Here is a 26,834-nt window from a genome sequence, read left to right on the forward strand (position 1 = left end):
GGTAGCGGAAATTTTGAGTAGTTTAGAAAGCCGCTAGTAAAAATTCTGACTGGTCCCATCCCCATCTATTCTCTGCCTCCCAAGTCCCACCTGATTGGGAGGAAATGGGGATTTTGCAGTAACCTTTCCCTGGAGTGGGGTGGGAATGGAGATTTTATAGTATCCTTCCCCTGCCACACCCACCAAGCCACACCCACAGAACTGGTAGTAAAAAAAATTGAAACCCACCACTGGTATATAGTAGATATATACAGTATGTATGTAGGTCTTTGGTTATTCGGGTTTTCTCCCGCGTAAAATTGGAAGTGTCTTGGCGACGTTTCGACGAAGTCTCATTCGTCATCTTCAGGCTTCAGCTTCGTGCTTCTGGGAGCAATGCTGTTTCTTCCTTTTAACTGCTAATGAGGGTACATACAGTATGTAGTAGATACACACTATACGGCCTATATATAACCTATACACAATGTGCGTGCGTGTGTGTGTGTGCGCGCACACACACACACATTTGATCATAGTTCACACTTAAGCTAAAGCTGCTTGGTGAAATTATTTAACCTGCTGCAATGATTCATAGCAAGAAGCAGTGGTATCACATCTGTTTTAATGGAGAATTAGTATAAGAACTGATTTGGCAAGGGCGAATTAAGTTAGCTGAAGTGCTTCAGGAATACGATCTTGGTGCATTCCAGATCAGACTGACTAACTTACAGCTTCCAGTCAAATGGGAATAACAACTGTTCTCCATTTTGTTTCAACAAAATAGAGAACAGCTATTGCCAAAGGGAGAGTTAATAGCTCAGGAAATCATTTAAAGTCAAAACAGATGCACCTGTTCTTCTCTCGCATATAGACTACCGTGTTTCCCCGAAAATAAGTCTGGGTCTTATATTAATATTTGCTCCAAGAGACGCATTATGGCTTATTTTTCAGTTAGGTCTTATTTTCAGGGAAATACGGTACTAAATGCATCCATCTGGTTGATGATCTTAACTGGGGCTTATTTTTGAATGGGGCTTATTTTGGGGTAGGGCTTATATTACGAGCATCCTAAAAAATCATGTAGGTCTTATTTTCAGGGGAAACACGGTACTATATTGCGTTTGAGTCATAGCAAAGTCATCTTTAAGAAGAACTGGAACTGGTGTTTTAGTTCTGCAAAGACTGTTGTCCTCATGGAGGTCTAAAAACAGGGCTGTCAAACGCCTGGCTCATGGGCCAGATGCATCACATGCTGGTCACAGCCACGGCTGGTTTAGCGAAGAGGAAAAAAAACCCAATACATCATGTGACGATGCCATGATGCCATGAGTTTGACACCCCTGTCTAAAAACATAGAGAACTCCTTGCAATAAAATGTCCTTGTAACAGAACATTGGGATAAGAGCAATTTAGCTACTCTGGGAGAAACAATATGAATAGTCTTCAAGTTACCATCACAATTGGGACCAGAATTTTGATTGCTAAGCAAAGCAATTTTTAAGTGAGTCTTACCCAATTTTACAACCTTTTGGCCATGGTTGTTAAGTGAATCACTGCAGTTGTCAAGCAAATGATCTGATCATTTACTTGACATGCAACTTCCTCATTGATTTTGTTTGTTGGAAGACAGCTGGGAAGGTTTACAAATGGCATTCACAGGACCCTGGAGTGCTGCAACCACGGTAAATATATGCCAGGGGCCAAGTGCTCCCTATCAACATGAGAACCACTGCAACACTGTGCCTCCCATTCCTGGAGATTGGAGGGATGGAGAGTCTCAATCATCTAGGTCATGGTTGTCCCAAAGGTGCTTTTCCAAAAGTAACTGGACTTTCTTGGGTCTTTTCCTTGAAAACATTTCACTTCTCATCCAAGAAGCTTCTTCATTCTGTTCCTCAGAACTGAATAAGCTTTTTAGATGAGAAGCAAAATGTTTCTTCCAAAATGTTTGAAAAAGATGCTTTTCCAGAAGGCATCTGGAGTTTCTTGCGGGTTTTTTTTCCCCCTTGAAAGCGTTACGCTTCTCATCCAAAAAGCTTCTTCACTTTTGTTCTTCAGAACTCAAAAAGCTTCTTAGATGATGAAAATGTTTTCAAGGAAAGAACCAGAGCTAAAGAAGCTTCTTGAATGAGAAGCAAAATGTTTTCAAGAAAGTCCAGTTGCCTTTTGGGCTCCCATTCCTAATCTACAAAATCAGTCCAGAAGAATATCAAGTACAGTATTATTTCCATACTATGCCCTGACACCAACTAGAAATTTTCTTGACTCTCTGCTCTTACTTTAGTGTAGATTTCTTCACATGGTGTCCTCAGGATTGTTATTGTTAGTTGCAAAGTCGTGTCTGACCCATTGTGACCTCATGGACAATGTTCCTCCAGGCCTTCCTGTCCTCTATCCTCCTCTGGAGTCCATTTAAGCTCATGCCTACTGCTTCAGTGACTCCATCCAGCCACCTCATTCTCTGTCGTCCCTTTCTTCTTTTGTGCTCAATCTTTCCTAGCATTAGGCTCTTTTCCAGTGAGTCCTTCCTTCTCATTAGATGGCCAGAGTATTTGAGTTTCATCTTCAGGATCTGGCCTTCTAAAGAGCAGTCAGGGTTGATCTCCTCTAGGACTGACCGGTTGGATTGCCTTGCAGTCCAAGGGACTTGCAGGAGTCTTCTCCAGCACCAAAGTTCAAAGGCCTCAATTCTTTGGCGCTCAGCCTTCCTTATGGTCCAACTTTCACAGCCATACATTGCAACTGGGAAAACCATAGCCTTGACTATACACAGTTTTGTTGGCAGGGTGATGTCTCTGCTTTTTAGTATGCTTCAGTATGCCCTAAGGATATGTTGAAGCAATTCCCATAATCTTTCAGTGAGCTGTTTCCAATGCAAAGGCATTAAAAAAAAAGAAGGAATGGCAAAGTTACAGAATTCATGGGGTTTGTAGTTTGAAGACAAAGAATTCTCGGATTAAATTGTTAGATGTAATAATAACAAACAAGAGTATCAACACTACACTAGAAAAGGAATGCCTGCCCAGATGGGCTGGGCCATTAAGTACCAAAGTAGAAAGGAAGAGAAAAAGAAAAAAAAAGAAAATTGCAACAAATATATTTATTTATTATTTATTTATTTATTATTTAAATTTTTATACCGCCCTTCTCCGAGGACTCAAGGCGGTGTACAGCATGAATAAAACAAAAATATCAAAAGATTTTAAAATACAATATTCAATTAAAAATCTAATTCAATAAGCTGCATGTTAAAATTGTTGAATAAAAAGTAATAAATAAGTTAAAACCCCTTTAAAAAAACCCTAAAAACCCTCAATATTAAAATTAATCATTAGGCCAGCCCCGCTTGATGAAAGAAAAAGGTTTTGAGCTTGCGCTTAAAGGTCCGAAGATCTAGTTCTCATATAGTTAAATGTTTCCATTTGTTTCCACATTAGGAAATGCTGGAGAAATATGCAAATGAGGCCACTTCTTTTTTTCCAGGTAATGCTTCAGAAGAAGTGTGTCAAATAGAGGTGACAAAGGATGACATTTTAAAAAATAATGAGTCATGGAAAATTAGTGGCATTCAGGAGGGCTGTTAAGCAGTGCAGAAAGGAAATTGCCAACTATTACCTAAAATTTGCAGCTTTACAAAACCCCAGCCTCCGTATTTAAGAACCGGAAGTAACACCAATTTGTAAAAGGGCCCAGGTAGGATGCAAAGAATTATAGCGCTGCCACCCTGAAGTGCTCTCTCTGATAAATTGGTTGAAAATATTATGAATAACTGATAAGTCTTTTCCGTTTTTTTAAGCTTCATTGAAGGAGGGAAAAAACCGTGTCTTTTGGAAAAGAGAGTTTTGCGTCACTAATTTTTTTTTTTTTTGTCTTTCCTTGGAACATGGACAGCTTTTCACAATTAAATCAAGAAGTCTCTTTTAGTGACCAAACCAAATGAAAAGGGAACTGAAGTTTTAAAGAAGAGCCAACACTCTGGTGGGCAATCATAGAAATGGTTTTTAGATCAGAGCTTTTCAATCTTAGCAGCTTTAAGAATTGTGGGAGTTGAAATCCATACATCTTGGTGAGGTTGTGAGATCCTCAGGGATTGTATGTGTCTTCGAGGACAGTTACCTAGGTGTTTTCCTTATATTTCTGCAAATATGACATTTTGGCTCAAACAGCAAAGCACAGAACAGGAAATTAAAGCAACCAATCAGCAGGCAGGCCATGCACCTGTGCACAACACAGAGTTGGGGTTTGGGAGGTGAGCACATCTGCCCATCTGCAACCTACACGTACCCATCAACCCCTTCACAGCATAGCTATTGTTATGACCTAGGCCCAAATAGTTATTACCAGACACAATCAGTCCTAAACAAACATATTTTATTAGAACAGCTGAGAATTACTTCATTCTCAGCTTAGTCCAAATTAAATCCAAAACAAAGTCCTTCAGAAAAAGTCCTTCAGCCTTATCACAAACCTTTCTCTTCTTTGGAACCCTGCCAAAGGCTTTTCTTGGCAAGAACCCCACAATGTTCGAAATAGGACACGCCGACAAGAAACAATTGTAGCAACATTGCTTTCCTACAAAGAACCCAAGAGCTGTTGTTGCTCTTTTAAGCCTTATGGGAAGGGCCAATCACCTCCTGGCCTTACTCCTGAGTTGTCTTTTTTGCTTTAGCTGCTCTTGCCTTCTGGCAGCTCTTCACATGCATGCACTAGGAACAGGCTCCTCCTGTTCCTCTGCCTCTCTGCTGTCTGCCTCTGGAGGCTCCGGAGTCCACACATCGCTCCCAGATGGCCCTGGCCCCATCTCTGCCTCCGATGCAGAGCCCTCGTCTGGGCCTTCCCCTGACTCCAGGACTGCCCCATTGTCCTCCCTAAGTCTCCTCACTGTCCGCTGCCAGCTCCACAGGCTGCTGGCAGACCACAACAGCTATACTCAAGCTTTATGGAAGTCTGCCTATGTCTAAGTAGACCCCCTTGAATTGTCTGTTCTACATCTGAGAAGTTTCAAAAAACAGACAACTAAAATAAGATATTAATATTATGGTCCTCATTATGGAAAGCAGGATTGATCAGTCATGGTCCCATGGTCATCAGTTGCCTTCTTCTGGCCCTTCCAACTATATAACTGCAGATAACTACAACAGTTTACTAAGTTACAACAGCACTGAAAAAAGTGGTGTGACCATTTTTCATACTTACAATCATTGCAGCATCCCCAATTATGTGATTGAAATTCAGATGCTTGGCAGTTGACTCGTATTTATGACGGTTGCGGTGTCTCGAGCTCATGTGATCACTGTCAATCACCTTTCACGACCGTCTGACAAGCAAGGTCAATGGGGAAACCAGATTCACTTAACAACCCTGTGACTAACAACAGCAGCGATTCACTTAACAACTGTGGCGAGAAAAGTCGTAAGATGGGCAAAGCTCACTTAATAACTGTCTCACTTTGCAACATAAATTTTGGGTTCAATGGTGGTTGTAAGTTGAGGTCTACCGGTAATGGACGTTTCCTGCCATTTGAGCTGGGAACCAGAATAAGCTATAATGGAAGCCCTAAGATATATTCCAAAACTCAATACAAACGTAAGAATTCCAGTGCCTCTCACATTTTTTATGAAACCCTTATATCTCAGGGGTCTCCAACCTTGGTCCCTTTAAGACTTGTGGACTTCAACTCCAGAGTCCCTTAGCCAGCTTTTGCTTTGGGAGTTGAAGTCCACAAGTCTTAAAGGGACCAAGGTTGGAGACCCCTGCTATAGCTATTTGCATCATTTCCTCCATATCCCAGATATGTCAGCTTTGGCCTTGGGCACTAAGACACTGTCCTTACTGAATGCAGGTGCTACATAAAAGTGCTATATAAATTACTATTTAATAAATGTAGAATGTGAATAAATTAATAATTACCTTGCCTCCTGCAGTTGTCAGCCAGATGCTTCCATGAAGAAGGCTATTATATCCTTACCAGAGGGGACCATTCACTCGTACTTGGTTTTATTTAGAGTTTGGTCTTTGTATTTGTATTTGGTTGGTGATATTGTTCTGGTGTAACTCTTTTATGGAGGGACACGGTGGCTCAGTTGGCTAAGAAGCTGAAGTTGTCGATCGAAAGGTCGGCAGTTCAGCAGTTCGAATTCCTAGTGCCGCATAACGGGGTGAGCTCCCAGCTTCTCAGCTTCTGCCAACCTAGCAGTTCGAAAGCAGGTAAAAAATGCAAGTAGAAAAATAGGGACCACCTTTGGTGGGAAGATAACAGCATTCTGTGCATCTTTGGCATTGAGTCATGCCGGCCACATGACCACGGAGATGTCTTCGGACAGCGCTGGCTCTTCGGCTTTGAAACGGAGATGAGCACCACCCCCTAGAGTCGGGAACGACTAGCACATATGTACGAGGGGAACCTTTACCTTTAACTTTAGCTCTTTTATGGAATGATTTTCTTTCTGTTGAAAAATATGTTGCCTGAGACTTTAGGTTTGGGGCAAGGATAAGCAAGCTTCTGCAAATAATTAAATAGATAAATATTTTTGCTTGCTGAAGCTCAAGATTCTTTGTCAGAAAGTGGATCTTACAATGTTTCAAACCAGAGAGAAACTAAAAACAATTGTACATTTGTTCATGGCATTATTTATCTGCAACAGATTGGTGAGCTTTGCATTGTAATAATGTGTTCGATGTCAATTAGTATCAGTGTGAATAACAACAGAAATGACAACCTGGAAGTAGCTTCGGATGCAATATACAAATAGAAGAATAAGTAACCATGAAAACTTAGAGAGGAGCAGATGGAGGAGATATCTTCTTGATATTTGTATTGATAATTTGAGTGAGAGAAATAAAAAAGAAAGCTGCAGTAAGTTTTCCGTCTTCTTGGCTGACTGTTTTTGACTTTATAAGTTTCTGGGGGAAACTTCGATGGAAACAAGTTTCTCTGTACAACTTTTCCAATAATCAGGAGAATGGTGAATTCTCTGATCCCAATGATCCCAATCAAGGTGTTGTGGTCCGCCAGCAGCCTGCAGAGCTGGCAATTGAGTCAGACAGCAATGAGGCTGAGGAAGAACATGGGCCAGTTCTTCCCATGGAGGCTGGGAAGGCCCGAATGAGGGCTTTGTGTTGGAGGTAGAGGTGGGGCCAGGGCCATCGGGGAGTGAGGTGCGGACTCCGGAGCCTCCAGAGGCTGACAGTAGTGAGGCAGAGGAATAGGAGGAGCCTGTTCCTAATGCATGCATGAGAAGAGCTGCCAGAAGGCAAAAGCAGCACAAGCAAAGAGGACGAGTCGGGATTGGTCCCTCCCATAAAGTTTAAAAGACCAGCAATGGCGTTTGGGCTCTTTGCCGGAAAACAACACTGATAGCTTTGCCTTGCTGCATTTGTTTCTTATTGGCGTGTTCTGAGCTTTTGCCAAGAAAGGCCTTTGGCAGTTTGCCTAATTAGAACAAGGTTGGTGATAAGACAGAGGAATTGTGTTGGAAAGAATTTGCTTTGATTTAGTTTGGGCTACGCTGAGAATGAGTTAATTCACAGCTGTTCTAATAAAGTTTGTCTGTTTTTATACTGACTGAGTTTACTGCTACCTGCTTGGGCCTGGGTCACAACACAGGGAAGAAACACCTTGTAAAGGATCCTTAGTGCTCTCTGAGCTTTCTTGTTTTCTTACAGACGTTTCATTACCCTGACTAGGTAACACCATCAGTGCTAGTCTTGCAAGAAAGCAAGCAAGCTCAGAGAGCACCAAGGACCCCTCGTTTCAACCCTGAGCTACAAATATTCTCCTTTATCAGAAACACCTGCTCTTTGATTTTGACCAGTTCAAATGTTCTCCCTCAAAATAATCGTCAAAACCTGAGCCTCTGCTCTCTGCATCTCTCCTGCCCACAAAAGTATTATTAGATGAGGATGTTACCACAATCATGATATTAATAATTATACAACAATAAAGATAAGCTAGAGTTTGAAACAAATCTATCAAAGTACGGTCACTTTTCATTGTGTTGGTGAAATTTGCACACGGTGCCACTTTTTGCCCCTTTTTTTTGGTTCGTCTTCCTCTTGATATGTATGGAGATTCTCAGTCATCCAGGTTCATGGTTGTCCCAAAGGTGCTTTTTCCAAGAGGTAACTGGACTTTCTGGTTTTTCTTTGAAGACATTTCGCTTCTCATCCAAGAAGCTTCTTCAGTTCTGTTTAAATGGTGGGGAATGGAAGGATTGATAGAGGATTGCAGAGTATCTGATTATTTGCATCCTTTTAGAGGGTTGTTAAGGCCACCTGGAGGTTTATCTGTGTCCTCAGGGTCACCTGTGTAGTGCAAATGGGTGTGGAACCTCCTTGGAACTGCGGAAATGACTGTGTTGTAGACTGGAGATAGATGATGATGTATCCTTTCTCTGTTGAGAGAGGGCTGTTCAATTTCATAGATGGCCTCCACTCTTTTGAAGACAGTAAACTCCACATTTTGGACAGAGAGGACCACTGGTTTGAAAGAGGGAGTCAAAGATGCCATCTGGATCAAAACTGAACATCCCTCTCTCAACTGAGGAAGAGGGATATGACATTATCTATCTCCAATCTACAAAGTTCCAAGAAGGATCCCCACCCATTTGTATCACTCAGATGACCCTGATGGCACAAATAAACTTCCAGGTGGCCTCAGTGACCCTGTAAGAGAATGCAAATGACTAGCTGTCTGCAAGGAATATAAATCCTTCCCTTCCCCACCATCCAGTCAGAGCTGAAGAAGCTTCTTGGATGAGAAGCGAAACATCTTCAGGGAGAAAGCCCAGTTGCCTCTTGAAAAGAGCACTTTTGTGACTTCATCTTGCTAGTTTCTTTTTTCAACTATAGATAAGAATACACACACATACATACAGATAGTCCTTCCGCTTACAACCATCCCAGGGTTGGTATTCACGTACCTTCGCTACCGGTTTGCAAATGGGAGCATACGTGTCACCTCCACGCATACGCAGGACCTTCTGCACGTAAACAGAGTATCAAAAATGGGACGTGATGACGTCAGGGTGGGTGGGCGGAGCCTCCCACATCCGCCGCTACTGGTTCGCCTGAACTGGATAGAACCGGCTGAATAGCACCACTGAAGCATTCGTTTAGCGACCGTTTAAAGTTACAACTGGAAAAAAATGGATTTAAAGTGACTGGTCATCGGACTTCCAACCACTGCAGCATTCTCATGGTCACAAAATCACAATTCAGACATGTATTAACGGGCTGCAGGGTCCCGAAGTCATGTGATCGCCATTTGAATGCTTCATGCACAGATTTGCTTAACAACCATGCCCCCCCCCAAAAAAACCTCATAAAATAGAGTGCTTAAAAACCACCTTGCTTAGCAATGGAATTTCTGCTCTCAGTTCTGGTCATAAGTAAAGGACTATCTGTTTGCATATATTACCAGTGAAATTCATGTATACCTGGCAAAGCAGGATAGGATTCCTCTCTCTAAGAGTTCGTACGTGTCACCAAAATGATGCAAAGCCCATTAAACCAGCTACGTGGTCACTAAACCTTGACACCAATTTGAAGGCACATCATTAAGCTTCGTATTTTCTTTTGTTTGTGCTTACCAAAATTAGCAGGGTAAATTTCAGTATAAGAAAGCAAGCTTTTAAAAAACACTCAAAAGTATGCAAAAGTTTAGAGTGTTATAATGATTTGGTGGTGGTTGTTATTTTATTTCCAAATACTTATTCGGATGTTTAAAATTCCATAAAATGGTGACCTCTCTGTTTATTATAGAGGTGTTTTTTCTTCTTCTTCATTTTCTTTTAACAGCTCAGAGCACACGCCGTAGATATGAATGGGAACAAAGTGGAGAATCCAATTGATCTCTACATTTATGTGATCGACATGAATGACAACAGGCCGGAATTCATAAACCAAGTCTATAATGGATCTGTTGATGAAGGATCTAAACCAGGTATGCCTGAATGCCTTATAAAACGATTTCATCATCATCATCATCATCATCATCATCATCATCATCATCATCATCATCATTATTATTATTATTATTATTATTATTATTATTATTATTATTATTATTATTATTATTATTATTATTATTATTATTATATAATGGACTCAACTTGGTCCCTTGATCTGTTATTTAAGAAATCTGGTTTGTCTTAGTTTAGAATATTATGGAAGCAAGATGAAGTTTGAAATTCCAAAGCGGAGGAAATGTTTTATTCTGAAATACACTTTTAGCATGTATCACTGTTGTTCCTGTCAGATCAGAGAATGGAGAAGACATTATACATTCAATTTTGCGGCTACGAAGACTGTTGGATGAGGAGGCACAAAAACAGGGAAATGATTGAAGCCTGGGAAAGAGCCCCCTCGCCAACAGGAATGCCAATTTACCACCAGCTTATCCAGTACTGAGCTATGGTGGCCTAGTGGTTAGAATGCAGTACTACAGGCTACTTCTGCTAATTGCTGGCTGCCAGCAGTTCAGCAGTTCGATTCTCACTGGCTCAAGGTTGACTCAGCCTTCCATCCTTCCAAGGTCATAAAATGAGGATCCATATTGTTGGGGGGCAGACTGACTCTGTAAACCATTTAGAGAGGGCTGTAAAGCACTGTGAAGCGGTATAGAAGTCTAAGTACTAGTGCCGTAAGGGCGAACCTATGGCACATGTGCCAAAGGTGGCATGCGTAGCCATATCAGTGGACATGTGAGCTCAGCTCCGCCAGCTGATTTTCAGGCCTTCTGGGCCCATCAGAAATAGGGAAACAGGCTGTTTCCTGCCTCCAGAGGGCCTGGGGTAGTGGGGAAGGCCTGTTTTTCTCTCTCCCCTGGCTCCAGAGCCTCTCTATGAGTCTAGGGAAGGCCTTCCTCACCCCCATCCTCGAGGCCCTCCGGTGGCCAGAAATGGCCCGTTTCCCAACTTCCAGTTGGACAGGAAGTGGCATTTTTTGCTGTCCCCAGCCTCCAGAGCCTCTCTAGAAGTCCCTGGAGGCTGGGGTCAGCAAAAAATGTCACTTCCTGTCCAACTGGAAGTTGGGAAATGGGCCATTTCTGGCCTCCGGAGGGCCTCCAGTGTGGGAGTGGGGAAGGCCGTTTTCACCCTCCCCAGACTTATAGGGAGGCTCTGGAGCCAGGTGAGAGAGAAAGATGGGCCTACCAGGCCATCACGTGCCAGGAGTAGGTGGTCGCATGGGGTCACACACGCATGTGCGGGAGCAGGGCACATAGAATTATGGATGTGGGCACGCAGGCACGTGACACACACATACCCCGTCACCCTCCCTCCTGGCAAGTGATGGCAAAAAGGTTAGCCATCACTGGTCTAGACTCCGCTTAAAAACATCCAGGGATGGAGCACTCACGATTTCTGGTGGCAAGCTGTTCCACTGGTTAATTGTCCTCACTGTTAGGAAGTTTCTCCTTAATTCCAAGTTGCTTCTCTCTTTGAAACAATTGTTGTTTCTTGTCCTGCCCTCCAGTATTTTGGAGAATAATTTTCTTCGTGGCAGCTTGATCACCTCCAACCAAGGGGAATGTACCACCTGACTTTGTCATTGGTTCCTCTGTAAGCATCTCTTACTGTTACCATGATTTTTTCCCCCCTAGCATTCCATCATAATCTGCCCCTCTTCAATTTAAACCCACTAATCCATGTCCTGCATTTTCATCAACACATTGTGATACCCACTGATAAATGTATTAGATTCCTTTGTTCTTTCAGAGATACACTGAGCAAGGAAAAGCTGCCCATCCGCGTGTGAAATAATGTACATCATGCACACTGTTAGACAGTTGTGGTCAGCAGCAGCCAAGCTACTTGTATATTCTTGGGGTCTTGTGTTCCTCCTTTGTATTTTCTCAGAAGTAAATCCAGCTGAGTTTAGGTTTTTTTTCCCCCCAAAGTAAGAATGCCAGGTCAAGTTAGGTTTGTGGAATTGCTATTGCAAATGCTTCTCGGATATCCCAAAGGCGTTTTTTTTTTTTCTTCAAAAGGCAAGTGGGTTTTCTTTGTTTTTCCTTGGAGACGTTTCGCTTCTCATCCGCTTCTTTAGGTCTGATTGAACGGTAGAAGATAGAAAGATTCAGTCAGAAGTGAAGAAGCGTCTTGGATGAGAAGTGAAACAATTTCAAAGGAAAAACAAAAAAAAAATCAGTTGCCTTTTGAAAAAGCACCTTTGGGACAATCTTGACCTGGATGACTGATAATCTCTGTAGACACTTCTCTGATAGTTTAGTAGAAGTTATAAAACAGATATTTGTCACCACCCAGTGTCATGCATACACAGAGCCCCTCTCCTCAGAATATTAAAGCAGCTGCATTGTTTAGACACTCATGCAGCTGCTTTGAACTGTCCCCACCTGTCTTCACATGCATGTACATCCAACAATGCTTTCAGAGGTGGTATTCAGCCAATTCAGACCAGTTCGGGCGAACCTGTAGCGGAAATTTTGAGTAGTTTGGAGAATCGGCAAATACCAGTTCTGGCTGGCCCCGCTCTCCTGCCTGCACCTGTCCTAGATTCCCTTGTTTTTTTCATTCAGATGATTCGTGTGGCAGAGCAGATTGCCATGCCTCAGCTGAGCTAAACAACAGCTCAGCTCACCAGTGTTTGAGTGCTGCGCACATGAGCTCTCATAGAACCGGTAGGAATCCCACCACTGAATGCTTTGCTTTGCTAGCATTCTCAGCAGAAGAGAAGGTTGGCCCTAATTAAAAGGTAAAGGTTCCCCTCACACATACATGCTAGTCGTTCCCGACTGCAGGGGGCAGTACTCATCTCCGTTTCAAAACCGAAGAGCCAGCGCTGTCCGAAGATGTCTCCATGGTCATGTGGCTGGCATGACTCAATGCCAAAGGCGCATGGAACGCTGTTACCTTCCCACCAAAGGTGGTCCCTATTTTTTCTACTTGCATTTTTTACGTGCTTTCGAACCGCTAGGTTGGCAGAAACTGGGAGAAGTAACGGGAGCTCACCCTGTTACACGGCAGCACTAGGAATTCGAACTGCTGAACTGCCAACCTTTCAATCGACAAGCTCAGCGTGTTAGCCCCTGAGCCACCACGTCCCTTTGGTCCTAATTGAGAACAACTTTTCCAGCAGCCGAACCTCTTTAATGCTTTCGAGAAAGGTGTGTTTCCTCACACCAAGACATTTTGTGAAGCCTCTCTTTAAGATTCTTCGCATGGCTCTGCTGCAGTCTGTGGCAAAGAATATACAGGTAGTCCTCGACTTACAACAGTTCATTTAGTTGTTTCGGCCGTTCGAAGTTACAACGGCACTGAAAAAAAGAGAGTTATGGACATTTTCACACTTGCAAGTGTTGCAGCATCCCCGTATGGTCATGTGATCTAAATTCAGATGCTTGACAACTGGCTTATCCTTATGACAGTTGTAGAATCCAGGGGGGGTCATAGGATCCTCTTTTATGACCTTCTAACAAACAAATTCAATGGGGAAGCCAAATTGATTTTACAACCTTGATTCACTTAGCAACTGTGGCAAGTAAAATGGGACAAAACTCACTTAACACTTGTCTTACTTAACAGCAGAAATGTTGGGCTCAGTTGTGGTCGTAAGTCGAGGACTACCTATACGTTTGACAACATAATGTTATAACAGAAAATGATGATGATGGAGGCGGAAGAGGAGGAGGAGGTGGAGGAAAACATGTTCATAGTGAGATATACCCAAACAGTCTTTCTTAACACCATCTGGTTTAGGCTCAACATGTAAAACCATACCAAATTATTACATATCGTATATTTATTTTGATCCAATGCAGAATTTCATGAACTGAACGAACAGGAACTACAACATTCAAACCTATCAATGTTGCATTTATCTAAGATATCCCGAATCCAAGTGTGTTAACATTCATTCTGAAAATAACCATGATATGATAAACTGTGGTGTCCTTTATTATGCCATAAAATAATACCTCAGGGATAAAATATTGCGCTTGTCCATTCTAATAGATTGTGGAATTATCTACCCGCTGAATTTTATGCAGAGCCAGAATCTGGCACATTGCTTTCCCATCTATCTTATTACGATCAGTCTGTTCTGCAGACAAGGCCTACTTCATTTCTGAAATTTTCAGAGGAATCAAACGGCGACACCCTCTATATGTAATGTTCCAATCTTATTCTACTCCTTTTTTCATCACATTTCATTCCCAAGGGGGGAAAAGATATTGAGAAAGAAAAGGAAGTCTCTGCATGTCATTTTGACTGCTGGTGTTAGGAACTTTCTGGTGGAGTCTCATCCAGCTGGGGAATCCACAGCGGGTCACAAAAGTCAATAAGTGGGTTATAACCATGTGATCAAAACTACTCCCTTTTTAAACATGGATTCCATAATACACAGAGTGATGGAACTTTGATTACAAGTAGTTCTCAGTTTATGACTACAATTGAGCTCAATGTTTCCGTTCGCTAATCGAGACATTTGTTAAGTGAATTTTATTTATTTATTTATTTATTTATTATTTTAATTTAATCTCCCGAAGGACTCAGGGCGGTTTACAGAAATATAAAAATTAAAAACGTTATTAAAAGACTCATTCAATTTTGCCCCGTTTTATGACCTTTTCGTGCCTCTGTTGTTAACAGCATCACTGCAGTTGATAAGTTAGTAACCCCGTTGTTAAATGAATCCGGCTTCTCCACTGACTTTGCTTGTCAGAAGGTCACAAAAGGAGATCACGTGACCTTGGGATAAAGCAACCGTCATAAATGTGAACCAGTTGCCAAGCATCTGTCAAGAAGGACTAGGGGAGACATGATAGCTGTGTTCCAATCTCTCAGGGGCTGCCACAAAGAAGAGGGAGTTGGGCTGTTCTCCTAAGCACCCGAGGGTAGAACAAGAAGCAATGGGTGGAAACTGGTCAAAGAAAGAAGCAACTTAGAACAAAGGAGAAATTTCCTGACAGTTAGAACAATTAATAAGTGGAACGACTTGCCTGCAGAAGTTGTGAATGCTCCAACACTGGAAATTTTTAAGAAAAAGTTGGATAACCATCTGACTGAGATGGTGTAGGGTTTCCTGCCTGGGCAGGGGGTTGGACTAGAAGGCCTCCAAGGTCCCTTCCAACTCTGTTGTTATGTTACGTTATGTTATATTATCTGTATTTTGATCACATGCTATAAAGGTCATAACTGTGAAAAATGGTCATAAGTCACTTTTTTCAGTGCTGTTGTAACTTTAAACAGTCACTAAATGAATGGTTGTAAGTTGAGGATTACCTTTACTACCATTTTGACACTTTTTTGACAACCCCTCTATCTTCAAGGATGTCTAGATTTGCAAAGTATAAAAAAATTGAGGGAGAAAGTTAGAAGTACTGATTCCAAAATAATACACAGAATGATTGAGTTACAATCATTCATTTAGTGACTACTCCAAGTTACAGTGCCACTGAAAAAAGTAACTTAAGATGATTTTTCACCCTCATGACTGTTGCAGCATCTCTACAGTCCCAGTGTTGTAGCCCACTGGCGGCCAGCAGAGCTGGCAGCAGCTGCGACAGGGAGGAGGTTGGGGAGGAATATGGGTCAGTCCTGGGGGCTGGGGAAACCTGGGATGAGGGCTCTGTGTTGGAGGCAGAGAGGGAGTTAGACAGCAGTGAGGCAGAGGAACAGCTGGAGCCTGTTTTCAGTGTGCGCATGTGCAGAGCTGCCTGAAGACAAGGACAACTAAGAAAGCAGGGTCGACTTGGGAGTAAAGCCACACCTTGGAGGTAATTGTCCCCTCCCATAGGAAACAAAAGAAGAGCGAATGGGGAGTGGGCTTTTGCAGGAAACAATTCGTTTGTTCCGTAACTCTGTGTCGTGTCCCACTCCTCCGCTGACGGCCGGGTCAGGGAAATCCGAATCAGGTGTGCCTCTGCAGCTCTGCCAAAGTCCTAGCAAAGTCCTCAAGGCAGGCAGGAGACCAGAAAGTGACTTCAGCAAGATATGTTTAGACTTTGCCTGACTCAGAGAATGCCAGAAAGCAGGTCCTTTATATAGGCCATGGGGTGTGGCTCCATGACTCAGCACTTATCCAGGCCTGCCCCTCCCTTCCTTCTGTTGCCTCCGTCTATCAAGTCTTCTGACGCGAGGGTCACTCCAGTCTGCAGCTGTTGGCAATTGACCTCCCTCAGGCTCACATGCTGTGGAGGAGTGGGAGGGGTCTAGTTGCTCCGTTTGCCTGGGCATGGAGCCAGAGCTGGGGGCTGGAGGTATTTCTTCTTCTTCAGCCTGTCTGGGCATGGAGCCAGGGCTGGGGCCGGGAGGCATACTAGGACATTCCTCCGTGTTTGGAAGCAGATAAGAAGGCCCTGGCTGTGGTGAGATCGGATGAGACACAACACTCTGAGAGACTCTGTGCCAAGTTTTGCCTTGCACTGCGTTTGGAAATTAGTTATGTGGCAGCTTACCAAGCGAGATAAGGTCTGTGTTGATAAATATTTTTCTGAAAGACTGTTTGGACAGGCCTTGCCGACTGTGAATGAAAGGAATTCACAGTCGTGTAAATAAAAGAGATTTTGCTGGAACCAAGACTCTGCTTCCTGCTTTTTAAGGGAACCTAGGTCAGAACATCCACGCTCAAAATTTGGACACTTGGCAATTGCATATTTAAGACATACATTAATAAATTAATAAATAATACATACATATTTATGACGGTTGCTGTGTCCCGGGGTCATGTGATCACCTTTTGCAACCTTCTGGCAAGCAAAGTTGACAGGGCGGCCAGGTTCACTTAAGTGTTACTGACTTAAGAACTGCAGTAATTCACTTAACAGCTGTGGTAAGAAAAGTTGTAAAATGGAGCAAAATTCTTGCTTAGCAACAAGTTGAGGACTGCCTTCACATTCCAGATTCCTGAATTCAAATGGAGATCAGTATTTCGTAGCAATAGTTAATAATTAATAGCGTGGTTTGAGACCTATATTCTGTTTTGAATTCCAAAAGGCTTCAATTTCTTTTCAGATCAGTTTTTGAGATTCCATTTTTTTTCCCCCCTATGTGCAAATATGATAGCATTTTATTTTATTCCCTTTTCTCAAATCTCCAAACTCTACAGTCTGCTCTCTCGGCTGAACCCTCCTTTTCCTTGACCAAAGTTTGCATATGTTATTTTTTGTGCCCATATCGTAAAGAAGAGGAGTTTCTGTTTCAAACGACATCCTGTGAAAATGTTAACAGATATTTTGGGATTTGGAAGGAGATTAATATTCAATAAGCAGACAAGTTGCTAAATCTTTGCTGCCACGTTTAAAGATTTATTTTGAAGCGTCAGTTGTTTTCCTAGTTTCTTAATTAATGCAGTCTCAAAGACGGTCAGTTATTTATGCTGTTTTCTTGCCTTCTCAAGCATTTTTTTTTTTAATCCCATGTTTGGGAACGTGAAAAAGAAAAGTTCTGATTTTGAACTGCATCTCTGTATACGGCCCTATATATCCAGATCTGGAATATATCAACTATGGCATTTTGACCAACTCTTAAAAGGGTCACTTGATTCATCCTTCCTATATTACAAGTTAAATGTAACCAAAAACATAAACAATAAACTAAAATATGCTTCTATTTATATTTATCTAAGATTCAATACACTTTTAGTAATATTATGGATTCCTAGAATAAACTTTTTTCTTAATTTTCCAGGTCATCTGTATGGAATAACATTAAGACAGATTTCTGAACAGTTCAAATTTGATAAGTTTTTTCCCCCCATAAATATACCTTAAGGCAGTGGCCCCAGTGGTGGGATTTAGCCAGTTCAGACCAGTTCAGGTGAACTGGTAGTTAAATTGCTGGCTGGCTCCGCCCCTTCCCACCCCGCCCGTTCCAGGAGGCTGCAGGGAGGCCTGCTAGGCCCAAAATGGCGTGTGAGGGAGGCGGCGCACCCCCCCACACCATGCCCCGTTTTCACTCCCAGGAGGCTGCAGGGAGGCCTCCTAGGCCCAAAACGGGGCACGGGAGGTGCAGCATGCCCCCCCCCCTTGGCCCATTTTTGCTCCCGGGGGGGTGCAGGAGGCTGAGTGCTGCCTGTCACACCCCCTGGCCATGCCCACTATGGCCACGCCCACCCAGCCGATCATCAGGGTAGAGAACCGGTTGTTAAACTATTTGAATCCCACCACTGAGTGGCCCCCAATCTTTTGGATGCCATGGGTCAGTTCTGTGGAGAGCGGTTTTTCCGCGGACTGGTGGAGTTGGTTTCACATGCTGCCTGCATCCTGCCCCCGCGCGGATGGGGCTTTGCTTGCTTGTGCAGACCGGTTCCTGGCAGACCGCAAACTATTGTCGGTCCACAAACCAGGGATTGGGGACTCCTGACTTAAGGAATATAGAGGAGGGAATAACAGAGTTAGACAGGGTTTTGGATGTCTGCTAGTCCAATTCCCTGCTTGAACAGCTTTCGCGATACCATTCCAGACAAATGGCTGTCCAATCTCTTCTTAAAAACCTCCAATGATGGAGCAGAGCACCAGGGTTGGGTTCTACTTACCTTTACTACCAGTTCGCATTGTGCCCGTGCGCATGCACAGAAGAATTTTAATGACGTTTGGGTCAATGGGCGGAGCCTCCCACCGGTTTTACTACCGGTTCTATAGGACCGATCCGAACCGAGGGCAACCCACCACTGCAGAGCACCCACAACTTCTGGAAGCAGGCCTATCCACTGATTAATTGTTCTTACTCACAGGAAATTTCTCCTTAATTCTAATTTGCCTCTCTCTCTTATAAGTTCCATCCGTTACTTCTTCTCCTGCCTTTGGGTGCTTTGGAGAATAGCTTGACCCCCTCCTCTCTGTGACAGTCCCTTAGATATTGGAACGCTGCTATCATGTCACCCCTAGTCCTTCTCTTTCTTAGCCTAGACCAGGGGTATCAAACTCAAGGCCCAGGGGCCGGATCTGGCTCATGGGGTGCTTAGATCTGGCCCATGGGGCCGACTTGGAAAGCTGCCAGTGAAGGTGTTTTCAGCCAGTGCCTCTGCCAGCAAAAATGGAGCTTTCGCTGGCAGAGGGTTGCAGGAGGCTGTCTCAGCTGAAACCAGAGCTTAGGAGCCCATTTTCACTGGCAGAGCACTCGGGCCACCACAGGTGCCCCGACACAAGTGACATCAAGCTGGCCACACACACCCTGGCAACGCCCTCCCACCCACCCACCCACCCCGAGGTGAAACATAACCCTGATGCAGCCCTCAATGAAATTGAGTTTGACACCCCTGGACTAGACATACCCAGTTCCCACAAATTTTCATCGTACGTTTTATCCCCCAGTTCCCTAATCATATTTGTTGCTCTTCTCTGCACTCTTTCTAGAGTCTCAACATCTTTTTGCATCATGTTGTTCACAACAGGATGTCTTGCCCAACTTCCCTCAATTGCAGTAGAACTTCCCTAATTGACAACGGGGAACATTGTCAGGCACCAAAGCAGGCCCAGATAAAGCGATACGGAGAGATTTACAAGCAGGTAGGACAATTGAGGACACAGAGGCTAAAAAAAAAAACACAGTTCCTACAACAATTCATTGTTTGCTTTAGAATAGAATAGAATAGAATAGAATAGAATAGAATAGAATAGAATAGAATAGAATAGAATAGAATAGAATAGAATAGAATAGAATAGAATAGAATTTTATTGGCCAAGTGTGATTGGACACACAAGGAATTTGTCTTGGTGCATATGCTCTCAGTGTACATAGAAGAAAAGATACGTTCATCAAGGTACAACATTTACAACACAATTGATGATCAATATATCAATATAAATCATAAGGATTGCCAGCAACAAGTTATAGTCATACAGTCATAAGTGGAAAGAGATTGGTGATGGGAACTATGAAACGATTAATAGTAGTGCAGATTCAGTAAATAGTCTGACAGTGTTGAGGGAATTATTTGTTTAGCAGAGTGATGGCCTTCGGGAAAAAACTGTTCTTGTGTCTAGTTGTTCTGGTGTGCAGTGCTCTATAGCGTCGTTTTGAGGGTAGGAGTTGAAACAGTTTATGTCCAGGATGCGAGGGATCTGCAAATATTTTCACGGCCCTCTTCTTGATTCGTGCAGTATACAGGTCCTCAATGGAAGGCAGGTTGGTAGCAATTATTTTTTCTGCAGTTCTAATTATCCTCTGAAGTCTGTGTTTTTCTTGTTGGGTTGCAGAACCGAACCAGACAGTTATAGAGGTGCAAATGACAGACTCAATAATTCCTCTGTAGAATTGGATCAGCAGCTCCTTGGGCAGTTTGAGCTTACTGAGTTGGCGCAGAAAGAACATTCTTTAGCCTCCAGTTCCCTAATAATCTTCTCTGTACTCTTTTTAGAGTCTCAGTATGTTTTAGAGTATTCCACAGATTCTTCTTCACTTTTAAGTTCAGATTGAAACTGATGCCTTGTCTGACAATCTTGTGTGTGAAAGCATTTAGAAGACTTTGCTAATCGCTTGCATTAATTTTCTATTGTTGATTTCCTCCCCCCCCACACCTTTTTGTGACTATTTCAATACTTCGACGTTGAAAGCAGCTTGTAGTATAATTTTTGCTTCTCAGTTTTATTCCACTGAAGAAAAAAATAACATTCAAAACAATTTCCTTTTCTATTTTAATTCCTTACCTCTAATAAACAAATCTTTGCAGTTTTCTCATATGGTTAAAGAAATACCTTCCCAAATAATAATTATATGTCTTAGATTAATACTTAGATTAATACTTAGATTATTTTTTTTGTTTAAAAGGTTGGTCTTTATGATCAGGTTGTTATAAAAACCTGATTATCAAGAAGACTTCACAACTCTATATCTACTAAGGCTATTTGCTACTTTAAAAATATCTGTGAAGAGAAATGCCTAAGTTAATCATCTTTAGAATACAACCAACTGCCTTGAGATAAATCAATTATTTTCAGCAATTAGCCAGGTAAATCAATTTTTCTGATAAAATAAGGCAGTTAATTAGCCATACAGATCATGTGTTGACAGCCTGTATAATAATTAATCTTTTTAAAAAAATAATGAGAAAGACACGTTATTTCATTTCACAGGAAAGATGCTATAAAATCTCAGTTCGGTCTTAATAAGGTTATTTTTCCTGAATAAATGAAGAGATCGATCAGATCTGAAGGGTAACAATTTCAGCTGAAACACTAGATGGCAGCAAAGAGGTTGCTCTTTACTGACATCTTATGGCTGTTCAGATTTTTGCAAAATATGTACCAGAGACCAAATGCTTTTTACTTAGTAGTTACTTGTACCACTTCAGACTTCATCTTCACCATGAGGTTGGAGCTAACAGAATACGGAATACTTCCGTTTGTGTTGAAAATGTGAGTCTCTCCAACTTCCAGCGGCAGCATCCTACATGGTCCAGTGTGAGGGATGCTTAGATCTGTAGCACTGCAATATCTATATATCCAGATCAGTTACCTCTGGTCTCAGTACAGTTTACCCTGACTTGGTCTACAATGTCTTCAGGCAAAGGTCTTTCCCTCCCTGGGACCTTTCAAACTGGAGAAGCTGGGAACTTAATAGGGATTTTAAACACATAAAACTGGTAGTAATAACAATGTCACTTTTTTTTCCCCTTGAGAAATGCTTTTTCAAATTGCTATCTCCCACCACATTTGCCTCTTCTGAAAGGGAACACTCATTCCAGAGGTGGTATTCAGCCAGTCCTGACCGGTTCTGGAGAACTGGTAGCGGAAAATTTGAGTAGTTTGGAGAACCGGCAAATACCACCTCTGGCTGGCCCCGCCCCCATCTAGTCTCTGCCTCCCGAATCCCAGCTGATTGGCTGGTTCTTTTGTTGCCCTGCACAGGAGCTGGAAAGCAGGTTAGTGGGCTGGGCAGGGAATGGGGATTTTGCAGTATCCTTCTCCTGGAGTGGGGAGGGAATGGAGATTTTGCAGTATCTTTCCCCTGGAGTGGGGAGGGAATGGGGATTTTGAAGTATCCTTCCCCTGCCACGTTCACCAAGCCATGCCATGCCCACCAAGCCACAGCCACAGAACTGGTAGTAAAAAAAAATTGAATCCCACCACTGACACATTCCCATTGGCCAAACTATAAGGCCAGTACTACATTGTAAGTGATTCCATTGTCTTTTCCGTAAAACATGGCAGGGCTTTCTAGGTTTCATGGTTATGTATGTGTAATTGTTACCAAACATGGGTAGTAGAACATGGCCAGAAATATATCCTATTGAACCACGTACATCTCAGACAGTATAGAGTAACTATATTCCCCATAAAATAAATAGTTGTAATGGGAAGGAGGAAGAGGAAACGAGAGGAAGAACTGTAATCAAGGGAATGGCTAGATAAAAGAAATCTTGGTCTGGCCCACAACTGTAACCTAAGTAAGCGTCTTAGAAAAGGCCCTCTGTAGCTCTCATTAAAATAAAGGCTGGTTTCGAACTGTCCTGTGCGCAGTTGTTACAATGCAGTCTTGCAGGCTAATTCTGCTGACTGCCAGCAGTTCAATCCTGACCGGCTCAAGGTTGACTCAGTTTTACCCAAGGTTGGTAAAGTGAGGAGCCAGATTGTTGGGGGGCAATATGCTGACTCTGTAAACCGCTTAGAGAGGGCTGTAAAGCATTATGAAACGGTATAGAAGTCTAAGTGCTATCGCTATTCACCAAGCACGTAGGTTCACATCATCTGAAATAAGCTGCGATTGTCTTGACACTTGCATGGCGAATCAGATATCCCACATCTTATTCTGAAACAAATCAATACAAGGAAAGAGTTACAAATGTTCAAACTCACTGTGCTCATTAGGATGATTGATAGACTAAATTGCAGCCCCTTCTTGTTGAAAATCCAGATAAGTCTTTTAAGCTATGAAATCAGAACTGGATTCTTTTGACTAGAAAATGTTTATTCTTCTGGTTTAAAAAGCCAGGTTTTCTCTTTGTCCTTTTAATTTATTTTTAATAATATTTTTATTAAAAGTGTTAAGGGCAATGGTAAAAGAAAATAACAAATTAAAGAGAAAAAGAGAAATAGGAAGCAAGAATCAAGGGTACAAAAAAGCAAAGAAGAAAGAAATAAGAAAAAGAGAAAAGACAAGGGGAAAAAAAGCTAAGAAAGAGACTTATCACCCTTTGAAAGTATAAATAATTCTTAAATGTCAGCCCCTTTTGTTAAAAAATATAAAACTCCCATATCTCAACTCTTAATTAAAGGAAAATGCAACAAGCAATCTCATCAAAAGTTCAAAGAGAGTCCTAAAATAATCACACTCATTAACAAAGTCATCATTCCATACCTTAACTCCAGGGGTGAAATGCTACAGGTTTGGATCAGTTCGGGTGAACCGGTAGTAAAAAAATGCTACCAGTTCAGGCGAACCGGTATTTCTGACAATCAGCTGGGCGACAATCAGCTGTGACACGCGATTTATGTTAGCTAGAATTCTCAGATTTCCTGCTTTCTGGCTAATCTAAATCATGTGACACAGTGGATTCCCTCCCTCACTGTTCTACTTACCTTTGCAGACTTGGAAGGCTTTAAAATATTCCTTTTTTAGTGCTGCACGGGAATGCCTCAGGATAGCATGAGCACAAAGCGCGCGCTCAGTAGCAGATTCACACTAGTGGCAGCAGACTTCAGAGGATTTCACCCCTGCTTAATTCTTAACTGTAAGCAAATCCAACAAACGTCTTTCCTAGTTCAAATGTCTGTACAGAAAAGAACCTCCTCCCCAAGTAACAAGAAATCCCATTTTAGCCCTGATCAAATAAATCAACTTTATATTTCTTCTTTTTACGTAAAAGACATTTGTCCTTTAATTCATTCCAACATTATCCCTTGCCTTAAATTTCTTCAAAACTTTAACAAGCTTTTTGTAAGTCCAACTAGGACGAAATTATTCCAATTACTTTCTTGAACTGGCATTTTTATTTCCTTTCCTCCTCTCAGAAATATCTGAAATCAAATCAACTGAAGGGAATCACATCACTAGCTCATTAGAAGAATAAATGAAATAAATACAAAATTTACTAATAGCTTCATTTCTGACAGATGGCAGTCCAGTCTCTTCTTGAAAACTTCCAAGGATGAAGCTCTCACAACTTCGGAAGGCAAGCTATTCCACTGGTTGATTGTTCTCACTGTCAGAAAAGTTCTCCTTACTTCTAAGTTGCTTCTTTCCTTGATCAGTTTCCACCCATTGCTTCTTGTTCTACCCGCAGATGCTTTGGAGAACAGCCCGACTCCCTCTTCTTTGTGGCAACCCTGAGATATTGGAACACTGCTATCATGTCTCCCCTAGTCCTTCTTTTTATTAAACTAGACATACCGATTTCCTGCAACCGTTCTTCATATGTTTTAGCCTCCAGTCCCCTAATCATCTTTGTTGCTCTTCTCTGCCCTCTTTCTAGAGTCTCAACATCTTTTTTACATCAGGGCGACCAAAACTGGATGCAATATTCCAAGTGTGGCCTTACCAAGGCATTATAAAGTGGTACTAACACTTCACGTGATCTTGATTCTATCCCTCTGTTTATGCAGCCCAGAACTGTGTTGGCTTTTTTAACAGCTGCTGCACACTGCTGGCTCATGTCTAAATGGTTATCCACTAGGACTAGTTGCCACTAGTGGCAGCAGGCTTCAGGGGATTTCACCCCTGCTTAATTCTTAACTGTAAGCAAATCCAACAAACGTCTTTCCTAGTTCAAATGTCTGTACAGAAAAGAACCTCCTCCCCAAGTAACAAGAAATCCCATTTTAGCCCTGATCAAATAAATCAACTTTATATTTCTTCTTTTTACGTAAAGACATTTGTCCTTTAATTCATTCCAACATTATCCCTTGCCTTAAATTTCTTCAAAACTTTAACAAGCTTTTTGTAAGTCCAACTAGGACGAAATTATTCCAATTACTTTCTTGAACTGGCATTTTTATTTCCTTTCCTCCTCTCAGAAATATCTGAAATCAAATCAACTGAAGGGAATCACATCACTAGCTCATTAGAAGAATAAATGAAATAAATACAAAATTTACTAATAGCTTCATTTCTGACAGATGGCAGTCCAGTCTCTTCTTGAAAACTTCCAAGGATGAAGCTCTCACAACTTCGGAAGGCAAGCTATTCCACTGGTTGATTGTTCTCACTGTCAGAAAAGTTCTCCTTATTTCCAGGTTGAATCTCTCCTTGATCAGTTTCCATCCATTATTCCTTGTCTGGCTTTCAGGTGCCTTGGAAAATAGCTTGACACCCCCCCTCCACTCTGTGACAGCCCCTCAAATATTGGAACACTGCTATCATGTCTCCCCTGATCCTTCTCTTCACTAGACTAGCCATGCCGAGTACTTGCAATCGTTCATTGTATGTTCTGGTCCAACCCCCTGCCCAGGCAGAAAACCCTACACCATCTCAGTCAGATGGTTATCCAACATTTTCTTAAAAATTTCCAGTGTTGGAGCATTCACAACTTCTGAAGGCAAGTCGTTCCACTTATTAATTGTTCTAACTGTCAGGAAATTTCTCCTTAGTTCTAAGTTGCTTCTTTCCTTGATCAGTTTCCACCCATTGCTTCTTGTTCTACCCTCAGGTGCTTTGGAGAACAGCCCGACTCCCTCTTCTTTGTGGCAACCCCTGAGATATTGGAAAACTGCTATCATGTCTCCCCTAGTCCTTCTTTTTATTAAACTAGACATACCCAGTTCCTGCAACCGTTCTTCATATGTTTTAGCCTCCAGTCCCCTAATCATCTTTGTTGCTCTTCTCTGCACTCTTTCTAGAGTCTCAACATCTTTTTTACATCATGGCGACCAAAACTGGATGCAATATTCCAAGTGTGGCCTTACCAAGGCATTATAAAGTGGTACTAACACTTCACGTGATCTTGATTCTATCCCTCTGTTTATGCAGCCCAGAACTGTGTTGGCTTTTTTAACAGCTGCTGCACACTGCTGGCTCATGTCTAAATGGTTATCCACTAGGACTAGTTGCCACTAGTGGCAGCAGACTTCAGAGGATTTCACCCCTGCTTAATTCTTAACTGTAAGCAAATCCAACAAACGTCTTTCCTAGTTCAAATGTCTGTACAGAAAAGAACCTCCTCCCCAAGTAACAAGAAATCCCATTTTAGCCCTGATCAAATAAATCAACTTTATATTTCTTCTTTTTACGTAAAAGACATTTGTCCTTTAATTCATTCCAACATTATCCCTTGCCTTAAATTTCTTCAAAACTTTAACAAGCTTTTTGTAAGTCCAACTAGGACGAAATTATTCCAATTACTTTCTTGAACTGGCATTTTTATTTCCTTTCCTCCTCTCAGAAATATCTGAAATCAAATCAACTGAAGGGAATTACATCACTAGCTCATTAGAAGAATAAATGAAATAAATACAAAATTTACTAATAGCTTCATTTCTGACAGATGGCAGTCCAGTCTCTTCTTGAAAACTTCCAAGGATGAAGCTCTCACAACTTTGGAAGGCAAGCTATTCCACTGGTTGATTGTTCTCACTGTCAGAAAATTTCTCCTTATTTCCAGTTTGAATCTCTCCTTCATCAGTTTCCATCCATTATTCCTTGTCTGGCTTTCAGGTGCCTTGGAAAATAGCTTGACACCCCCCCTCCACTCTGTGACAGCCCCTCAAATATTGGAACACTGCTATCATGTCTCCCCTGATCCTTCTCTTCACTAGACTAGCCATGCCGAGTACTTGCCGAGTACTTGCAATCGTTCATTGTATGTTCTAGGTCCAAGTTCTTCTAGAGAACATTTTAGAAGTGGTTTCTGGTCACCTTCTTCCTAAGGTAAGGAGACAAGTATTGTCACAAAGTCACACAATTGGCTTTGGGTCTAAGGCAGGACTAAAACACAGGATCTCTTGGTGTCTAGTCCAGTAC

At 42.1% G+C, this 26,834-nt stretch overlaps 1 protein-coding gene across 1 annotated transcript in view; it reads left to right on the plus strand.

The window, feature by feature from the left end:
• The window catches only part of CDH4 (cadherin 4), a 536,732-nt gene that overhangs the window by 322,249 nt on the left and 187,649 nt on the right, over window positions 1-26,834 (plus strand). The window contains exon 5 of the mRNA XM_058176710.1: window positions 9,778-9,922. Within this exon, the coding sequence (XP_058032693.1) occupies window positions 9,778-9,922 (145 nt within the window). The remainder of the gene's footprint in view (window positions 1-9,777; window positions 9,923-26,834) is intronic.

Source organism: Ahaetulla prasina, chromosome 3 (assembly GCF_028640845.1).
Source record: "Ahaetulla prasina isolate Xishuangbanna chromosome 3, ASM2864084v1, whole genome shotgun sequence".
Classification (NCBI taxonomy): domain Eukaryota; kingdom Metazoa; phylum Chordata; class Lepidosauria; order Squamata; family Colubridae; genus Ahaetulla; species Ahaetulla prasina.